Source organism: Balearica regulorum, chromosome 1 (assembly GCF_011004875.1).
Source record: "Balearica regulorum gibbericeps isolate bBalReg1 chromosome 1, bBalReg1.pri, whole genome shotgun sequence".
NCBI lineage: Eukaryota > Metazoa > Chordata > Aves > Gruiformes > Gruidae > Balearica > Balearica regulorum.
Window position 1 is genome coordinate 56,186,906 of NC_046184.1, and position 20,262 is coordinate 56,207,167.

Here is a 20,262-nt window from a genome sequence, read left to right on the forward strand (position 1 = left end):
TAGAAAAGGTTGCTTTGCTTTTTTATCCCTTAGTACCCAAGCCTTTTGCATTCTATTGCCCAGCCCCAGCCTTGGAAACAGCCATCAACTGTCCACACCATCCATCACTTGACAACTACAGCCAGCGACAGGGTTCTGCATCCCTGGAGGGCTGTGTCTCCCGATGAGACTGCAAGAGGCAGAGAAGAGGCATCATGAGCTGCGGCCACAGATCTGCTCGATGTGGTAGATCTCCTTGGGACAGTCAGCAGACAAGATGAGAGGCGCATCCTCTGTTATCACAACGTCATCCTCAATGCGCACACCAATGCCACGAAACCTCTCTGGGGCACTCATGTCATCCTCAGGGATATAAACGCCTGAAAGAAGGAAGGGAATTAAAACATACAACACTCTCCAGAACAACACTGTTCCCTTACTGCACTGCCATGAGAGCAGGGTTGGATTTTCAGCAACATGACATGAGTCTGATCTTGAAAAATTTTAAAAAGGAAAGCTGGTCTTTCCCTTCACTCATGGCAGTTGGTGGGCTGAGAAAGTGTCCCTCAGTGCCTACACACACTAGCATGGTAATAAAAACTTCCACAATTACAGCTGGCCTCTCTGCACTCCTTGCTCTCAACACCATGTTCACAATGATGGTTTTAACAATGTTCTGAATAGAGAGAGAGGACAGCCAAGCATTAACTATCAGTTTCCAGCTGACAGCTCCAAATCCAGTGAGAAGCAGAAAGAAAGATTCATCGTGAAATGCCTAATTTACAAAGCTAAGTTGTGAATGCCTGTAATTGCAGACTGCAATGCTTGAGACTTATGCTACCAGTGACTGGAAGTAGTTCAGTCACAGCAATACAGACCATAGTGCAAAGTTAATTTACCCTGCTTCTCTGCACTGTGACTGACCTGTGCTGCTGTGGGTCTAAACACTAGCAGTCTGAGGTCTATACTACTCTGCCTCCTGCTGCACAGACACTTTCTGAGAGTTTACTCCCACAATTTGTTACCTTGGCTGTGTTTGGGAGGGAAATAAGGTTTTCTAATACTCTAATGACTTTGGGAGGGGAATAACTTAAGCTTTTCTAATACTGTAATAATTTTCCATTTTACCAGAAAGGACCTGAATGCTTTGCTCTGAGGGATCAGCTAGCTACTCACAGCAATATTGTTATCCTCAGCATTTCATGTTTTTGTCGACCACTGACTGCATATCTTTTTACCTGGTTCAATGGTTATCACCATGCCTGGCTGGAGCGGGAGTGATCGGGATATATCTGGGGTATCGTGCACATCCATGCCCAAGTAATGGCCCACATGATGTGGGCAGTACTTTCGAACAGCCTAGTGGAAGACAAAACAAGTGTCATGGAGGCAGTTAAACACAGCCCAACCTCTTGTTCCGATACAAAAGATGGGGAGAAGAGATGGAATAGTTATATGTTTAACTAGCAATCTTACTGCCATGAGTAGGTCACCAGGGGCTGTCTCCCATTTACCAGAACGAGTTGGCCCTCAAAACCCACCAGTACCAGGTGCCTATTATGAGTACATTGCAGACTGCCTTTCCCCCTCACTGAAAAGAACAGCCCAAGCCCTCATCACCTCAGCATGTGAGGCAAGACTTCAGTGTTCGCCTCACTGAGCTTTGCTGCCCCAACTCTTTTCCATCCCTTAAATATCCAACCCCTGTGTTGCTCCCATCAGCAGACCCTGACAACCGGCAGCAGCTGATACAGCTGCTTTGTCATGTGGCAAAGAGTTCTCTTATGCACGACAGAGAGGATGCTGTGCTGATATCACTCAGCAGCTACACAGGATTTTAATCGACCTCTACAGGGCACTGACACCACCTCCCCCCGCACCATCCTAATCCCCCTCCCTCCAGAGAGGAGGTCCTTGACAGCAGGAATCAAAGAGCTAATTCCTCCTCTGCCCCACGCTCCTCACATTCACTGGGGAGTGAGCTGCAGACAGATACTGGTCTCATCTGGCTGTGCTGCCGCCTGCCGAGAAAAAACGGCATGATAGCCTCCATTCACAGGCGAGAACTTGTGCTGTTATTGCACTGACACTGTAGGACAATTAAATCTGGCAGAAGTCTGTCCTGCTGCCAAAGGGGTAGTTCCGTCACCTGGTTCCACCATCTTTATTGCAGTGGCATCATCAATCATGCAGGTTTGCAGTGAGTGGGACCGGATAAACTTCTCTAACTGCAAACCAATCCCATTTTATCAGCAGGTTCAGCTCTAAGGCAGACTGGTTTCCCAGTCTTGTTCACCAGGTAGCTCTGTGAATCCCAATACTGATACAAAATGGTGCAGAAGAGGCAGCAGGTGGAATGACTGAGAAAAATGGGCTGCGCTTTTTGGTGGCACTGCAGATTTATGCTATGTTAAACACAAAACTATGACTAATTGCCTGCAGCCAGCCCTGGACTCAGAATTTTGTGTTAGTGCCAATGTCTCTACAGGTTCCTTCAGACTGCACTCTAAAGCTGCATCAACACTAACAAGCAGTGCAGACCACTGGGAATGGATATGCAGAATGAAACAGCAAGTTGTGGTGGTTTCACCCTGGCTGGACACCAGGTGCCCACCAGGCCGCTCTATCACTTCCTTCCTTGGCAGGACAGGAAGGGGAGAAAAATAAGGTACAAAAAAACCCTCATGGGTCAAGATAAAGGCAGTTTGATAAAGTAAAAGCAAAAGGCCGTGCACAGAAGCAAGGGAAAACCAAAAGATTTAGTCTCTACTTCCCACTGGCAGGTGCTGTCCGGCCACTTCCCGGGAAGCAAGGCTTCAGTACGCATAGCAGTTGTTCCGGAAGACAAAGGTCATAAATAACAAATGCCCTCCCTTTCTCCTCCTTTTTCTCTTAGCTTTTATTGCTGAGAAGATGCCATATGGTACAGAATATCCCTTTGGTCAGTTTGGGTCAGCTGTCCTGGCTGTGTCCCCTCCCAAGATCTTGCCCACCCCCAGCCTACTGGTGAGGGGAGAATGTTGTAGAGACAGCCTTGATGCTGTGCCAGCGCTGCTCAGCAGTAGCCAAAACACCGGTGTGTTATCAACACCTTGCTGGCTACCAATACACAGCACAGAGCTGTGAGGGCTGCTGTGGGCAAAACTAACTCCATCTCAGCCAGACCCAATACACAAGTGTTGAGGAACAAATATTCACACTATGCGTATACAAGACTGGGGGGTTATTTCAGACCAAATTGTGCGCTGAATGGTTGAAACACGTCTTCAAGTTTAGTCTTGCCTGAGAGAAATCCAGTCCTGTGCTAAGACCAGCCCACACATAAATTAAAGCATCGTGAGTGGGGACGATTAGAAGATTAATCTCGAAAGCACGCTCCTGAGCCAAATTAAAGCCACTAATGTAAGGAGAAAACAGTCAGGCCTAGTGGGGGGAAGCTGGAGTGAAAAAACTTCAAGTACCTTGAAGAAGTGGCTGTCAGTGATGCTGCTCTTTAGGACCCCCAGCTCTTTCAGTTTCTGTCCAATAAGGCTCAGCATGAGGCTGTAGATATTTTCTAGACTCATGCCTGGGGAGCAGAGGCTCAGGCAGGACTTCTGGATATCCAGAACAGCCTGGTATAGTTCTGCTTGGGGTTTGGTGAACCTGAAAACCATTGAGGAAAGGAACAAAGGACATTTTTCAGAATTAAACCTCTACCCAGAACCTGTTTTGGGGACAGATTTGGTTCAGTGTTGGAGCAGAGAAAGTCAGAAAGGAAAGCAACTGGTTCCTTATACGAAATGCCAGACAAGGCATGACTTCAACATGCCCTTCAATACACTGGGTAGAGGCAGGGTTTCTCAGCTGACAACCTAACCCCAAAGCAAAGTAAGGCAAAGGTACTGCAGGAAAAAGAATGCACTTGAGCCAAAACATACAGGAATCAAACACACAACCACAGGGACACCACACCAACACATTCACAACCGACAGAGCCATGTACAGGTCAAGTGAACTTCTGTTCTCTTACACAGAACCAGAGTCAGCCACAGCTGATTGCACAAAAGCCCTCTCTGCAGTTTCAGCGTGTTGTAATAGCAGAAAATAGCAATAATCACACATATTCATGCAGTAATTAATGAGGCAGTGGGGAATACAGCTTCTCATGCTGAAAGATTAGTTTATATAATTTGATTACTCTGAAGAACCACCAAATGGAACATGTTAAAACTACTCACACAGAGATGGAACACACATACACTCAATCCATCAATTATTTAAGAGCTTCTCAAAGTTCTTCAAAACAGCCTTATTGCAGCATACCTTCCATTGACAGGCCAGGTACGTGTGATGTCACTTACATAGCAGGAAGACTCACATCCACCATCTAGCAAGACCAGTTCACCATCCTGGAGAATATCAGGAAAAAATGCCCTGTGGGTCAGTCTGGCTATTAACTGAATTGATTTCTCTGTCTGAGAGCAGGAAAGGAGATTATGTATTTATTCTTGCAAAGCAGCTGCAGAGATGTGAATTCCTTTTGCAAAAGAACACCCCAGGTGCTACTCTTTATAAATAGGCTATTCCAGTTGGAATGTTTCTCTGCAAGGTAGTCTCTGACTGCTATGTTTATCTACAGCCTGAACTCTTAACACACTGGTTTTCAACCACTTTGGAGTAAAAAAAGTCATTTTCCTTGAACTATTCTGCGCTCTGAGGCAGCAGTCCCATTCACATCTGGATCACCTACTCCAGCAAATTACACCAGTGACTCCTCTCACTAGTTGTTCTCTGCTAGTGACTGAGATAGAAGGGGTTTTGCAACAAAAACGTAGATTTCTGAGCTACCCATGAGATCACTAATGGCTAAAGATTTAGCATTGTCACAAAGTAGGAGGACCCAGCAAAATTACTTCTCTGGCAGTATATCACTACTGTAAATGCACTATTGAATAGCTTGTACCATCTTCCCTGTTCTCTTCTGGGACTTTCTTGACCTCTCTGAGATATACTTCTGAATCTATCTGGTGATGAAGAAAAAGCTTTTGGAGATGTGAGCCTCACTTCAGCAAAATTGTTCCTTGTCAATTAAATCACTGACTGCACAACAAAGACAGACAAAGGGCCAGAAACAAAATCACTGCTTTGCTTACCCTCCTTAAAGGGACTAACAACAAATATAGCAGTGAGATCTGTAAAAACTTCGGATTAAATTCTCTATGGATTTACACTATATGCAATCCAAGGCCTTTTATAGAGATTCACTCCACAGATTTGTGACTGTGCCAGCAGCCATGAAGTGGAATGACAAGGAATAATTCTAGCACATTAAGGGAAAAAAACAGAAGCCGAGTTTCACTGCTAGCACTACTTCCAGTGCTAGCTACTATCATTGTGCACAGTTAAGTGCCACAAATACTTACACAGTAGATAAACTAGCAGATCTCACTATCCCACTGAATAGGCAGGCCATTAGCTATCCATTTAAATTGTACTTTTAACTTTTTCAGAATAGTTGGTTCAATTCTTTAAGTAAAATATGAAATTATAGCACTTGCCCTCTTCCAAGCAATTAAAGAAGCTAAGTAACAATTTATTGGCTAAGGGAATTTCGCCTGTGGTTTGATTGTCCAGTAAGTGCTTTATGTTGTGCATCTTGTCCTCTGTCTTTAAAAGCTGAGTCAAGCAGTGGACTGAATGAAGGTACCTTCCAAATTAGACACTTTGTTAGCCTATTGGCAATAAGATCTCTAGGAAGTGGCACACAAAGGAAAAAAAAGAGTCAAGTTTACAGGTTTAACCTCCTACTTAACAGTTTTGAAAAAAACAAACAAGTGACAGTCATTTAACTGAACAACTTTAACAGAAGCAACTGGAGTTACATGAGCACGCCTGACCTTGGATGACAGTACAACAAAGGAGGCTTCTTTCTGCCAAAAGCAGCCTGTCATATCTTTTGTATGTCTGTCTCTGCAGATCATTTCAAGGTCTGCTAGCATGCCAGCTTCAAGAAAAGACAATGCTAGCGGGAAAGTTTCATCCTGCATTAAGACAGAGGAAAAATATGCTCCTCTGAAAAGTGTATCGTGAAGAGAGCAGTGGAGAAATACCGCTCCTGAAAATACTTACCTGAATCTAAACATGTATTGTCCAGAAAGCTGGAGAGGGTTCAATTCAATAATGTGAATCTTCAAAATAAGACGTTAATTTACCTACAGCCATCTAATCTACCTCTCAACATTTAATGCTGATCCTTTCCCTCCTTGTTCCCGCCTTCCCCATTTTGCTGGCCTACATGGAGTCCGAAATGCTTTTCAGTTTCGCCAGAGCAGGAACGTGCTATTTATTGTGCCTTATGTTGCAAAGCAAGGCCAAGCAATGCAAGTGACAGAAGACAACCCCCCCCCCCCGCCAGTACCTTCACTCTGCCTGCTGCAGCAGTCCCTCTCTTTTGTGAGGTTAGCAATCCACCCAGCACTGCACACTGCTGTACGCCGTGTGGGAGCAGACGTGCTTGCTAAATGAAGTTATTTGCAAGCTTCTTTTCAAGTCCGTCCACTGTTTCAGAAAATACTGCAGCAAGTGCAAAGAGGACAGAAAGGGACTGGACGGAGTGAAGTTAATCTTTCACTGACAATAAAACTAACCAGGGCAGGATTTCTTTCCCCTGCTCACTTGAAAATATGTATTTAAGTGTTTTTATCTGTTCAGTCAAAACAAAGAGCAGCTAGGGAACAGACATGGGGACAGTGTGTCACAGCACTGCATTTTAAGTTACCGGACACCATATGATTTACCTTGATGAGCTGATTGTTCTTCACATAGTGCAAAGTGTTTGATCTATTGCCACCAGCAACAACAGGGGGGTAGGCCAAGATGTCAGCACCACGAGCCCGGCACTCGAATTCAAACTGCAATACCAATTCAGAGAGGAGGAGACTGTTAGTGCCAATTAACTGCCCTGGGACTATTATAATTCATGTCCTACAACTGTTTTCTGAATTTGTACAACACAAAGTGAAACTGGAAAGTGAGTTCGCTAAATGAAAGCAGCCTTGAAGATTTTCCAGGAACAATGGAGGAAAAAACTACACAGCTATCCACTTTCAAGAGAGTGTTTTAAGCCTGCATCTGGTGTCATGGAAGCTCTTTCTGATGCAAGCTGTTCAATACTGCATCAAACATTCATTACATCATCATAAATCCAGGTGAGGATTTGTTCTTATATAAAAGTAATGCTCTTAGCTGCCATACAACTTTGAGAATTTTCAAAGATCCTAAATGTCAGCATGACAACAGTCGTGTTTTGCTCTCGTCTTTTAAAATTAGAAAGTACCAGCATATTTACAGCAGTATCTATTTTCATGACTCTGTTGAACTAAGAAGGTTTGAAAGCATGCACTACCTTGATGTCCGAGAGGGGAAAAAAAAAGGCACTGTAAGCCTCAATATCTTTACCTTTCTTGAGTGATGAAGCTGATGAAATCATGGAAATTAATTAACTTACATCTATAAAGACCCTCTATATCCTCAATATATTAATAACATGTCTTTTTTATAATTACCAAAACCACATGGGACAGAAAACTCCAGGATGGCTACATGTAGTAAAGTAGGTTTTATGATCCCAATTCTGGAGTGAAAAATTGATCTGTAAAATACACTTTAATTAAAATCATTTCCTTTATAAGTCAGTACTGCTGCGCAGAGCCATGTCAGCACAGGCCCACCTATGTCATAACACAGGGTCAAATCCTGCTGATGTTTCTCAAACAGGCATCTCACTGCAATTCCTTACAAAATTCCTTACCAAATGCACAGCCCAATTAGTCCTTACTTTGTAACTGAGAAGTGTGTACACTGCTTCAAGATAGCTGTGGTAACCTGATGATGTAAGAGGCTAGAGTCAAGAGAAACAGGCTTTACAAATAGGTGTTATACCTACTTAAATTCTGTACAATAGAACTGTATTATGGAATGAGATAATACCTATATCTCTGACTGTTTAGCAGGTGTTGTATTTAAATACAGTAGAAAAAGACATCAATAGCAGATAAACTTAGACAACCACTACGTTCATTCAGTAAGGGTATGGGAAGTACAGCTGAAGAATTCCTCACACTGACTTTTCTGCACATCCTAGGAACCACAAGAGCTGGGAGAAGGAGAAACGTGCTACAGCAGGAGACACATTGTAGACAGATCTGACATATCTAGTTTCCTGGAAGGATAACCAACATCCAGCCCTTCTGTCTCAGCTCCAACCACAACGTACTCACCTTTGCATACAGAAAGGCTTCATCCACTGGGGATTTGCTGGCAAACATTGTCTCTATGAAAGCCTATGAAAAAGAAGGGCCTTTCAGTTAGCAAGGAGCCTGAACTTGAGAAAAGTTTTTCCTTTTACCTGCTGTCTTTTGAGGAAGGCCTAAAATCAGCTGGTCCAGAACACTGGAACCAGAGGCAGCTTTTCCTTCAGATATGGACAAGCTGTGCCTCTCTTTTCTATTTGGCTATTTTAATAATATTTACAAAAATATAGTTGCATTTGAGGTTATCTGTTAGATTAATTTAAAACTGGCCAATGAATTCAAAAGGTATTTGAGGGAGAAGGGGAGATAGAGACATACAGAGGCAATGTGTTCACAAAAATCCTGTTTCCTCAAAAACAACAGGATAAATGGGGAAGAAAACAGTGTGGGGAAGGAGAGGGGAAGCTGGGAAGAGAGTGAAGAGGCTACCCCTGTTCCTGAATAGATATTGCTTTTAAATGAAGTCTAACATCTGCTGGCTTGTCTTTGCTGGAGTTACATTAATCGAGAGAAGCTGCTAGTCCAAGCAGTCTTCCTGTTTCTCCTTGTCACGTGGAGGAGGCTGGGCCCAGCTGATGGTTGAGACACAGCGGTTCAGTAAGAGATTAGGCCAAAGCTATCCTTCCAGCCAGTGTCGCCCTATCAACAGCCCTCTCCCTTTTCTTCTTTAAAGGAATGCACTGGTTCATTGGGAGAGCATACGACCCCATACCTCAGCTGTCACCCGTCCAGCTACCTTCATCCTTTCAATCTCTGCAGGAGATTTGATCAGCCGAAGGTTTTGCACTAGATGTCGGATGCCCTGGATGTGGTTTTTGTTCCGAGCTTTTATCTCAGCCAGGGGCTGCATATAGTCAGAGTGCAGCTCTGTATGCACTGGTTTGGTCAAGTCGTACCAAATAACGCTCGACTCACCTGGAATACAAAACCAAAGCTCACACAGGTGAAAATAAATGTAGGAATGTCTTCCTCATACTGAACAAACTCACTCTTCCTAAACTAGACCTGTTGCTATATTTGAGAAAATAATTTCCTCTGAATCTGCATTTATAAACCATATAGACACCTTCACTGCCACAGGATACAAGTGATCTCTTCAAAATCTGGAAGATTAGCAATGCATAGCATGTAGATTTGACAAATCCTCACTTCTATGCAAATATTGGCTTTTATGACCATCACTGAATGTGTATCTTGCAGAGACCCATTCAGAGTTTGTGTATCGAAGTTGCACTTGTGTATACTAAGTAGCCATTGCACTGCAGTGGTGCGTGTTCTGAATTGTTCTCTCATTTAGCCTGTCCCCTCTGATGCTATACAGCAATTTACCCTTTACCCATTGCACAGAATCAGGGTCATTTTCAACTACACTTCAGAATATCTTTGGGGAACAACTGCTTATTTCAGCCATTCAGAGAAGATGAACCTACTGAGGACAAACATTTATCGATGTGGAAATTTATTTAGAACATCAGAGTCAGCACCCACATTCTCCCCGCAGGAGCATTTTAAATGGGAATGAGTAGAAAAGCCACGCTGAGCCACAGCTAAGGTCCACCCAGGCCCTCCTTCATTGTGACAGTAGCCATCAGCAGGTGTTTACAAAAAGTTTCTAAGAAACTGGGCATTTATGAAAGAGCATTTCCTTAGCACAGCGCCCCCACTTCTAGTTTCTTCATTTCAAGGCTGTATCTTCGTAACATTGATTAACAGCTTTTCATGGACCTCTCCCTCATGGAACTAAAAACTTTTGAATCCATTTATACTTTTGACATTCCAAACCTTCCACAAATGATCGACGACTTAAAACTTAAAAGGTGTCAAAACCTGCCATCTGATCATTTCATTCAGTGTTCCCTTTGCTTGTAAATGATGAAAAATAGCAATTGTTCCTACTCATCCTCTCTGTGCTTTCCATAACCATACACCTCTCTCATACCTTATTTTTTGTTTTCTCTTTTTCAAATTGAGCAGATTTGTCCAGCAGGTATCTCATACACACTCCATACTTGATCATTCTTCTTGCCCTTTCTGTGACTTTTCTATTTTCAATATATCTTTTTTTGAAATGAAATAACTAGAATCTGAGATGGTATTTAAGACTCCAGCATTCACTATTTATTTGTGTAATCCCCCGAGCACCTGACCTTTTTATATTGTCATAAGCCTTCAGCTTCATTTTAGTTCACCCTGGATTATAAGTATTGAGGCTACATGGTGATGTTAGATGCAGAAGAACATGTCTAAAGGACACCAACGTTCATATTTCAAGAGTAACTCAACATCTAGCTAAAAAAGGTGAGCAGACTAACAACATCCCTGTGTGGATGATTTTCCAAGACTATTATGACTAACACACCTTCAAGTTTCCTATACTTCATCTGGTTCTGGCTCTGTCAGCAAATATAAAACGGTAACACAGCTTGCGATGCTCTCTTGCTTATCCTCTTCCTTACATTTCACAAACGTGCATGCTCGCATTCGCATGGGTACACGAGAAATTCAGAGGGGAGGAAAAACTACTATTTTCAAAACTACATTTCCATTGGTGATCTGCAGGAAGCTAACAAGAACTTCCAACTGCCTTTGTCATACCATCATACCCCTTGCACCTCCCCAAGTTCACGATAGTCTTGGTGTCACAGATCACCTTCCAAACCCATACCATTCAGACCCTGCAAACCACATCTCATCTCATTCCCTCTCCATTTTATGTTACCTTTCAGCTTCGCCACCAAGTGCCTGAACTCGTCGATGGTGTAAGCTTCATCTACTCCTGTGAGAGCAACTGCCCCATCTGCGCCTGATCTGGGCCCGTCCCACAACTCTCGGCTTGGATCCCTCCGAGGCACAAAAAGTATGGATTTGTGAGACGGCAGTGCTTTGCCAGGAATGCTCTGCAGCACCAGGATGCTGTCAGGCTCCTGGAACCCACAGAGGTAGAGGAAGTTAGTGTCCTGGTGGAAAACGTAGGGGATGTCATTGCTCATGTAGTACATGGGGTTGGATAGCAGAATCACTGTGTGGTCCAATCCATCCCAGCCATGGGCTTCTTTCTGGATCAATGCCATCAGTTTGTGTCGGCGAAGAGCATATTCCACCTGTGACAATCCCGGGGTTACCTCTCCTACGAATACAAAACAAATTAGCTAGAGAAATTCAAGGCACTTGTGATATTTTACTAATCACATGCCTGATTCCTGCCTAGTCCCTGATGCCTTTCATATGCATGGCTTCATTGTGGTCCCTCATCAGCCTTTCCATTGCGGTCTCACGCATCTCTTCAGCTTCCATCCCTACAGCACACGCTCACTCAGTCTATTCTTCCATCATGCAAAAACAGGAATTAATTTTAACAAATCAGATTGTCTGTTATGTATTTTTGTGCAAAAGCAGAAATCACAAAACCTAGCAGATTTAGAAAAACATCCAAAACAGATTGGTGTTTTCAGAGAGACACGTAAAAAAAGGGGGAAGGGGCAGGGCAAACTGGACTTTGACTGCTGAAAACTGATGGGTTTTATAGCATCTGGAGACTGAACAAAAGATTACCTCCTGAGGTTGAGCATTCACTTCCTCAGATAAAGCTAGAATGTCTATTCAAATACACACTAAGTCAACTCATAAAGTAACCAGTTCTAAACCATAAGGGGCGGGTTGAGTGTTACAGATACTGGGAGATCAGGCAGAAACACAGAGGTTGCAGAGTCTAACTGGTCACAAGATTCCAGGCAGAAAGAAACCATGAACTGCAGGCTGGCAGCAGACTCCGATTAAGAGAAGGAATCTTCTCCAGGGCAGATGTAGCTTTTCTCAATAATGAACAATTTGGATTTTTCCAAAGTTAAATACTTATATTCCTAATGACTCTAACTAAACAAATGATCTCTTACATGAAAGTGTGTTTTAAATTGCTCCAGTCATGAAGGATACGAAGCACAGTGATCAAGATACTCACCAAAACCAGACTGAAGTTGAAAGATCAACCAACAACAGCTTAAGTATGTATTTTTTAAAATGTGAGACTCCTTAACTATGCTTTAAATTAATACATAAGCCTTAATCAGTACTTTGGTTAATACCCTATTTTAACACAGACTGCATTTTCATACTGTTAACTTTCTACTTTTATAATCTTTTCTTCTTCTTTAATGTATTAGGCAGTGACAATTCTAGAACAAAACCTGAAATTTGTCTTGTACTGTAAGTGGATTCTTGCATGGGTGGGGCAGGAGGGGGGGAAGTTCTATCCAGAACATTCTCCCCGACAAAATAGAGTTTAAGAAAATCACTTATGTTGTATTTGCATTAAACTTTATACCTTTTCAACACCATAAATCCCCAACCTATTTAGTGTAAAAGGTTCTTTTTAAAAGAAAACCCCAAAACCACCAAATTTGTTTTACTCTCTAGATCTAGAAATGACAGAGAACATAGAAACTGTTTTAATGCAATCTGACCCCACATTTCTCCAATATTACACTGCAAATATCCTATGCTCCACTGCATTCCAGTCAGCTTTCTACCTACCACAAACGGTCTAGAAAAGTTTAGAAGCTGCAGCAGGGTGGAACATGGGAATCCCATTTGTCTTCTGACTGCAAGGTCTGGAAATTCTCTTTGCCTTAAAGGTGTATTTGATTTTTAAAACAATAATTGCAATGAAACAATGTTGTATTATTCTAAGGAGAACACCATGCCTTTATTAAATGCAAAATTACTAGGGGCAGCTAGAATTAATCTCCAGCATTTCAGCTGTGAGTACTTTTAAAGTGTCAGCTTCATTTACTGTGAGCTGTTAATCAGTGCCCTGAGCAACCTGATCTAATACTCAAGTTTGTTCAGCTTTGAGGAGACGGTGGACCTTGTGAAGTTCCTTCCAACGTGAATTATTCTACAGTTAAATATCTAAGTGCATGGTTATACATTCATCAGTTCTCTCTGTATACCCATCTATGGAAAAAGAACACAGAACCAGAATGTTTTTCTGGACATATTCCTGAACGTATTTTTACTTTTTTTTTTTTTTTAAAGATTGAATCACTGTCCTCTCATACCTACAAGCTTATGTTCATTAATCTCATAAAACTGCACAACCTCAGCTTCTCTTTCATCACTACCGTCTAACTTTATAGCCACAAGTCTCTTTTTCTTAGTTTCCTCACAGCTTGAATACTCTTCTTAAGGGGGCGTGTTCTTTAGACAAGTGGTGTCCATCTATCAATAAGTCTCTCCCCAATCTCCTTCTCTGAATGACATCTTTATTTTGTGACTCACGAGACACTAGATACAAAGCAGTCTGGCAGTTCAGCTTGCACAAAGGTTTCCCCCTTAATATAAATCATATGTCTTTTCAGGATAACGAGCTCACAAAATGCCATTGCCATGAAAGGTCTGCAGTACCCGAGTCAGCAACACCAAGTACTCTATACGAAAAAGGTGAAAAGCTAACATGTGAAGCCTGTTTTTGGGATCAGTATCATCTCAGACAAGGAAATTAGCTACTAAATATAACTGCTGCCTAATGAAGGTAATCATAAAGAGCTGAAACCACGGACAACTGTATGATGCATCAAATCAATACTCTGTCCTAGACATCTCAGCAAAATAGGTAAGAAAGAATGCTAATGATTGGCTTATACAAGGCCTGAACCGAACCTGGTTTGAGAAGGTGTGGGTGTGTGAAAGGGCTGGGCTGGCCCAAATACCGGTTTGGAATCTTCTTCTGCTGGGCAGGCTGGATGGAAAATCTTCGGAGAACACATGACTTGCAAACTAGAGGAAAAGAAATGCACCATGTCAAGGTGAAAGACCTTTAGAATTAGAAAACTGCAGAATTATACTCCAGTCACCTGACTCTTAGTAGCATTCATTCACCTTATATGAGATAAATATCCCTCCTTAACTTCTCTGTTTGTTGTGTACCGTAACAGTTTATGAAACAATGTGCACACAACTCAACTAATGCTCAAATATTCATCAGATTGAAAGACATTAACATACACTAAACCTGGCAATCCAGCAAGAAAACCCAGAAAGCTGTGTCAGCTGGCAGATCCCAATTTCTACGCTTGGTGTTCATGATGCAGTCAGCACTGTCCCTCCCCTTGCTTCCCCCAAACACCACAGGGCTTGAAGCACAACACCTGCATGTTGTCTCTTCTTGACTATGTCTTCAAAAAATACCACTTATCTGGAACAATTAGAGTTTTCAAGGCCTCTCCTGTTCTTTTTACTAGTAATGCCAAAAAGAAACCATGAAATAACACAGGTTGTACAGCAATGTGATTTTTTTTCCTGTATGAAAGATACTCGAGTTCCAGTTTATGTATTTAACTTACTTGACATTAGCCAAATTGAAAACAGTTCCTCAGAAGCATACAGTTATGTATCCCACTTCCAAATCCACACACAGCCAAAACAAAGAAGTTTTAAAGAGAATTACAAAAGTGCATTTGGGAGCTGAGGGTGCGCACAATAAGGCAAAAGCTAAAATTAAATACCATTGTCACAAACTTTACCAACTTTGGAATTCTCAGTCACAGCCTTTTGCAGCTGAAGAATTGCTCATGCCTAGATATAAATCATCAGACACACAGAAGGAGATGGTAATCAGTTTCCTAACATCTACCAGCTGATGTTTTGGAAACTGGTTCTCTTTTATGTCACTTAACATGTGCCTGCTACAAAATCAATTCATGCTGCTATAGTGTGGCACTGGATTCTTAGAACAAATGATCAGCAACTCTTCACTAGCATAAGCAAGGCAAAACAAGCAGAACAGCTGCCTGCCTTTCAGGGAGCTGAGACTCAAGAGATTTATAGCAGAACATATAGACCGTGGATTTTCTGTGGGAGCCAGTATGATTAGCCACTAATTGTAGATTACTTATGCATGACAACTGATAGTCATAACATAAACCATTCACTATGTGATGATTGACTGCAGTAACAACCTGGAGACCCAGGCAGTGAAATATAATTACAGCTTTTTGTGCAGTTTAGAAAGATAGTATTTTCAGTGTTTCTCCCCACCTACACAAACAGGACAGCTTGCAACGAGACAGGAGAATACAACAGGCATTAAATAAAGCAATATTTTGAAGACGGCAAGAAGCTTTCCACATCGTTGCTTTATTTTACAAATAATAAACCGTTCTTCCCTCGGATTCAACCGTGACTGGGGCTACAACGTCGCTGCCGGAGAGAGCTGCTCTCCCGCGCCCCTCGGACTCCCCGCGGAACGGGCGGGCGGGCGGGCGGCCTCACGGCTCGCCTGCCCCTCAGTGCCGCCGTGGTGCCGGGCGGGGGGGGCAGAAGGAAGGGCTCTGAGGGGCGATAACGCTCAGCGTGCCCCGGGCAGTCAGTTACCAGCGCCCCGGGGACGGAGGCAGCCACGGACACGGGGCTGGACGGGGCCCAGCGGCACCGAGCGGGGCTGCACCGGTGAGGTGAAGTAAGGCGCGTGGGGGGAGAAGGAGTCTCTGACCTGGGAAGCCGCGCCAGCCCCTCACCGCCGCGACAAGCCTCCGGGCCGGAAGGCGCGACATGTCCGAGGGAAACGACTAACGCGGGGCTGGGCGCCCCGCGCGCCCCCGCCAGGCCCCCCCGCGCCGGCCCGACCCGCGCATGGCGGGGCCTTTTACCTGCCACGGCGCCGCGCGCTGACACCATCAACGAGCGCGGACGCCCGGCACCGCCCCGCCCCTTCCCGCCGCCAATGAGCAGCGCCACACCGGTTTAGGTGTCCGCGGAGGCCGCCTGTCTCGCCCGTAGGGGAGATGCGAGGAGGAACCCGGGCCACGACGGCCCTCGGGCAGCAGAGGGGGGGGACGAGCGACAATACAGAGGAGGGAGCAATGCCACGCGTGGCGGAGCTGAGCCATTCCACCACCACCTCCGCTTCTAGAACGTTCCCGCCGCTGCGCGGCGGAGGGGCGGGACCAGGCCCTGGGGGGGCGTGGCCCGGCGGCGGTGGGCGGGCCCTCGGGGTGGGCGGGGCGGGCTGGAAGCTTCCACGGCGCCGCGCGGCGGTTGGGCAGGGAAGCGAGTGCGCCTGGGCCGCGGCCGCCTCCCCGCCGTGCCGCCATGGACTCTCGCAAGCTGAGCGAGCTGCGGGCCTTCGTCAGGCTCTGCAAGCAGAACCCGGGCCTGCTGCACACCGAGGAGCTGGCTTTCCTCCGCGAGTGGGTGGAGAGGTCAGTCACGGGCCGCGCCGCCGTTGAGGTGGCCGTGGAAGGGAGGCGGGGGGGAGGGGTGGTCTAGCGCGGGACGCGGGGGGGGGGGGAAGGGGGCGTGTCTGCCCAGCGGGGGAGGGGAGGGTGGCACGAGGGGGAAGGGGAAGGGGAAGGGGGAGGGGGAGGGGGGTTTGTGGTGTCGCCGTTGCGGGTCCGGCCCGGTCCTGTTCGGCGGGTCTTCACCGGGGAGCGGCTCCGGTGCGCAGCCACTTTCCCTCCCCTCCCCTCCCTTCCCGCCGTAGGGCTTGCGGGGTTACGACTCGAGTATTAAAAAGATTTGGTTTGTTTTTTTTTTTGTTTTGTTTTGTTTCTTTAAACTCTGGCTATTCCCGTTGCAAAAGCCTGCCCCCCGGCCATCTCAGCGGCTCAGCTTTCCAGGCTGGAAAGCCCCAGAGCAATACTTACCGAGCCAATTCTCGCATTATGCAGCAGAGTTGGCTAGCCTGTCTTAAAAGGAGCCGAGTTTGTGGGGAGGTGAGTGGCGTTGGTTTACATCCTGGTACCCGAAAGCGTAAAATACCTGACAGTTTAACACGTAATGGTTCCTGGCCAAAATATCTTTTGCCCCTTTGAAGTTTCAAGTATCACGTAGTGAAACCCTTGCTCCCCTGTGAGGCACTTCAGGCGCGCGCTCTTCTGCGCACGTGTGACGCCTCGTGGCGGGTGCTCCTCCGTACCCAAACGTTTTTGGGTTCCCCCCTCAGCGCCCAGAAGCGCCAGGTTGGAAGGGCTGAGGTGCTTTCGTGCTGGCAGAGAAGCCCTGTAATTCAGCTAGGCTGCCTCTGCCTGCCTTTCGTAGCTGCAACCCTCGCTACCACGAAGGACTGTGAGAAGCGAGGGAAGTCCTTCCAGATACACCTTTTGCGAAAGGGGAAGTTTAAAAGATTTTTATTTAGCGACAAGCTGGGATTTTAGAAAATTTACTTTAAATTTTAATCTGAAAGTATTTTAACTGTGCTTTCTGCTGTATAGTACTGGTAATTAGTTGAAAAACTAGTGGGGCTTTGTGTGCATTTATATATATATATAAGTAAATACTGGTGTTTTGCTATATGTTGTATAATGAAAATTATTACAGTGAACTACTTGAGGTTTTTTTTATTTTACAGTGATATTTAAAGTTTTTTATGCATCTGAATATTAATGTGGTTGTAAAACCACTCTGATTTAACTACGCTCAGTTTTGCAGTACTGGTAGTAACTGCACATATGCCTAGGAAGGAGATGCATATCTATTTTATTTGACTGCAGTTGTTTAGTTGCTTTTGCTACTGTGCAAAACACTTCAGTGCCTCACCCTAGGTTACATCCATTCTGTTGCGTAATTCTGAAGGTGTGAACAGAGTATTTTGGGAGAGAGAGGAATAACACTGACTTCTTTTGGCCAGAGAAAGCATTAGGGAAGGGAAAGGTGATCATCTGTTTTCTGACTTTCTCCATGCTAATGGGGAGGACTCTGACTTCCAGATTTATTTTTAGAGTTTGTATTTAGTTAATAGAAGGGTGCTTGTGTTAAGTGTAAAAATTAGGGTTTGAACTGTGGAATGTTTTTTCCATGTAAAACCTTCACTTTATCGCAGAAGTTAAAAAATATTTCAAAGTAGAACCTCCTGTAGCTCTTTTTAAGTTTTCTAGTTTTCTTCACATATTTGAGCTGAATATTTGGGTAGGTTATATACTTGGATATTTGGAGTGGTAGCCAAATTGCTTTTCATGTCAGACTGGTGGGAAGTCTGGTAGAGTCCCCTCTTACCTTCCGTATTTGTGCTATTTGCAGGAGGACTATTAAATGCATTTATAGGGTCTTCTCATTCTTTGGAAACTGCTTGAAACTTAGCATGGCCTGGCTTCATGTGGAAATAAACCCAATGATCCTGATATCTCTGTCAGGCTTACCTGTATTAATCTAAAAGACATAGGTTTAGTCACCACGGTAATGTGAGTGATTACAGAATGGTCACTAAATGATACTGAAATACATCTTTAAATTTTTCAACTAAAATTTTGATGATTGATTTTTTTTTTTTTCTTAATGATTCTAACTTAAATTATGTTAACTGTTCATACAGCCAGAATGGGATGCTTTATTTCTGGCTAGCTGTTAATATTGCATCAGAAACCTTATGTCTTAACTGTTTTCATGCACTTACTATCTTCTAACCTTTATTCTGCCTAGCTGTTGTATTTAATTTCTACATAGATGCTATCTATATAGAAAGCATACACTTGTGTATGATTATGTTTGGAAAGTGTTTTGACATCCCTTTTAGTCATGCCTGCTTTTTCATAATTGCTTAAAAATACAAATATTTTGAGTTGAATTGTTCTGAAATGAGTCATCAAAGGGAATATGTTTCAAAAAACCTGCAGTTGAGCAAAGAAACAGTAGAAGTCCTTAAAAGTAAAGCACAGTATCCCTAATTGATGGACAAAGCTTTTTGCCTTCTGTTACTGTTGTTTTGTTCAGATAGGTTTTGACCCTTTTGAATTCTTGGTAATTCCATTTCTCTCTAAAGATAATTTTGTTGTCAGTGATGAAAAGTGGATGGAGAAATAACAGTCGTGGTTCTTCCAACAAGTCATAAAAGCAGTGTTTCTCATCACTGTGATGAGTGAAAGTATGCAGTTTTTGTTGAAATGGAGTCCTGACAGCTCCCAAGAGCTGTTACTGGAATCACATAATTCTGTTTTAGCACAAAGATTTAATTGTAAAATGTGGTTTTTGTGTGTGTGCTGTTTATGCCGCTCAGTACCTGCCTTTTCCTACAAGAGTGTCTCATATCTGTGTACTGTTGAGGTTAAATACACTGCGAACTTTGCATATCCTTGCTGTGCATTCAATCATTGTAATCAAATGCTGTTTTCGGGGATGATTGTACAGTAACTTACTTTTGAATTGTTCTGGGATTGTAACTCTAGATTCAATAGAGGATAACTGGATAGTAAAAACGTTTTCAAGGATTAGGAGTGAAAGTGTTTAGCCGTGGCAGTTTATGAAATAGCGTATTTTAAAATGTGTATGTATATTGGTTAAACATATCTCATAGTCTGCTCTAAGCTTGGATAGTTTTGGAGGGGATGTGAAGAGGGCAGAGGAGACTGACCAAGTTGTTTCAGCCTTGAGATGATTCAAGGTGTCAGACTTAAAACCAGTTGATCTTAAGACTGATAATTTGGAATTGCTGAAGAATTTGATTCCTGTGCTTTTTTTAACTTGAGCTGTTTTTAAATACTTGATTGGAAGCTGGGAATGTTACTGGCCTCCTTGTGTTAGAGGTTCTTGGTCTTTTTCCAGTAAGCCAGGCTTTGAAAGACTCTTACTGTTTAAAATAAAAAAAATTTTAAAAGTGTTGCCAACAAGCATTAGGTGGATCTTAACTTGTGAGTATTGTGTTATGCTGGATATTAGCTATTAGCACTACTAAAATGCTTCAGAATTTGTAGTTTTCTAGCAGAAGTCCCAAGGCTTCACTAGCCAGTCCCTATAGTCCTAGGGAAAACTCTTTGAATTTTACAGACCAGGTAGATAACTATATGCTCTATTGTCATCCTACCAGGGTGAGGAATTAGGAGGAACAGTTACTACATGCACTGTGTTTTTTGCCTAGCCTGATAACGATTTATCAGACTGCAGTTGTTTAGTCCTTGCAGTACAAGTTACATTAAGTAATATCAGCATTCCAAGGATATATCCAGATTTTTGCAATAGCTTCAGAAGATGCCTGTTTTTAACTTGTGGTAATTTTTTTTCT

The 20,262-nt window shown here is 43.6% G+C and overlaps 2 protein-coding genes across 5 annotated transcripts in view; one reads left to right on the forward strand and one right to left on the reverse strand.

Moving 5' to 3' along the window:
- Positions 1-16,133, reverse strand: XPNPEP3 (X-prolyl aminopeptidase 3). 2 transcript variants are annotated; one of them, XM_075751875.1, is made up of 10 exons: positions 16,010-16,133; positions 13,932-14,048; positions 10,993-11,400; positions 8,986-9,188; positions 8,241-8,303; positions 6,759-6,872; positions 4,285-4,370; positions 3,441-3,624; positions 1,218-1,338; positions 1-359 (listed from the first exon to the last, which is right to left on the reverse strand). In XM_075751875.1, the coding sequence occupies exons 3-10, from the start codon at positions 11,342-11,344 to the stop codon at positions 193-195; spliced, it is 1,290 nt and encodes a 429-aa protein (XP_075607990.1). In that variant the 5' UTR covers positions 11,345-11,400; positions 13,932-14,048; positions 16,010-16,133; the 3' UTR covers positions 1-192. The 2 variants fall into 2 exon arrangements, with proteins under 2 accessions (XP_075607990.1, XP_075607984.1); XM_075751869.1 differs by lacking the exon at positions 16,010-16,133 and adding an exon at positions 15,763-15,928.
- Positions 15,565-20,262, forward strand: part of ST13 (ST13 Hsp70 interacting protein) — a 24,113-nt gene continuing 19,415 nt past the window's right edge. Inside the window, exon 1 of one of the 3 annotated variants that reach the window (XM_075751904.1) lies at positions 15,565-15,729. Coding sequence is in view for 1 of the 3 variants with exons in the window: in XM_075751888.1 (XP_075608003.1) it covers positions 16,362-16,471 (110 nt within the window). In the remaining 2 variants the exon portion in view is untranslated. Of the gene's footprint in view, positions 15,730-16,230; positions 16,472-16,960; positions 16,985-20,262 lie in introns of those variants that run through there. The other 2 variants (XM_075751888.1, XM_075751898.1) reach the window with 2 other exon arrangements.

Bases quoted from the DNA above. Each gene is read 5' to 3' on its own strand.
- XPNPEP3 (XM_075751869.1), bottom strand. From the start codon at position 15,823: ATGTCGCGCCTTCCGGCCCGGAGGCTTGTCGCGGCGGTGAGGGGCTGG. The intron at 14,049-15,762 runs GTCAGAGACTCC...CTTTTCCTCTAG, and splicing joins GGGCTGGCGCGGCTTCCCAG to TTTGCAAGTCATGTGTTCTC. The intron at 6,873-8,240 runs GTGAGTACGTTG...TTGGTATTGCAG, and splicing joins AAGCCTTTCTGTATGCAAAG to TTTGAATTCGAGTGCCGGGC.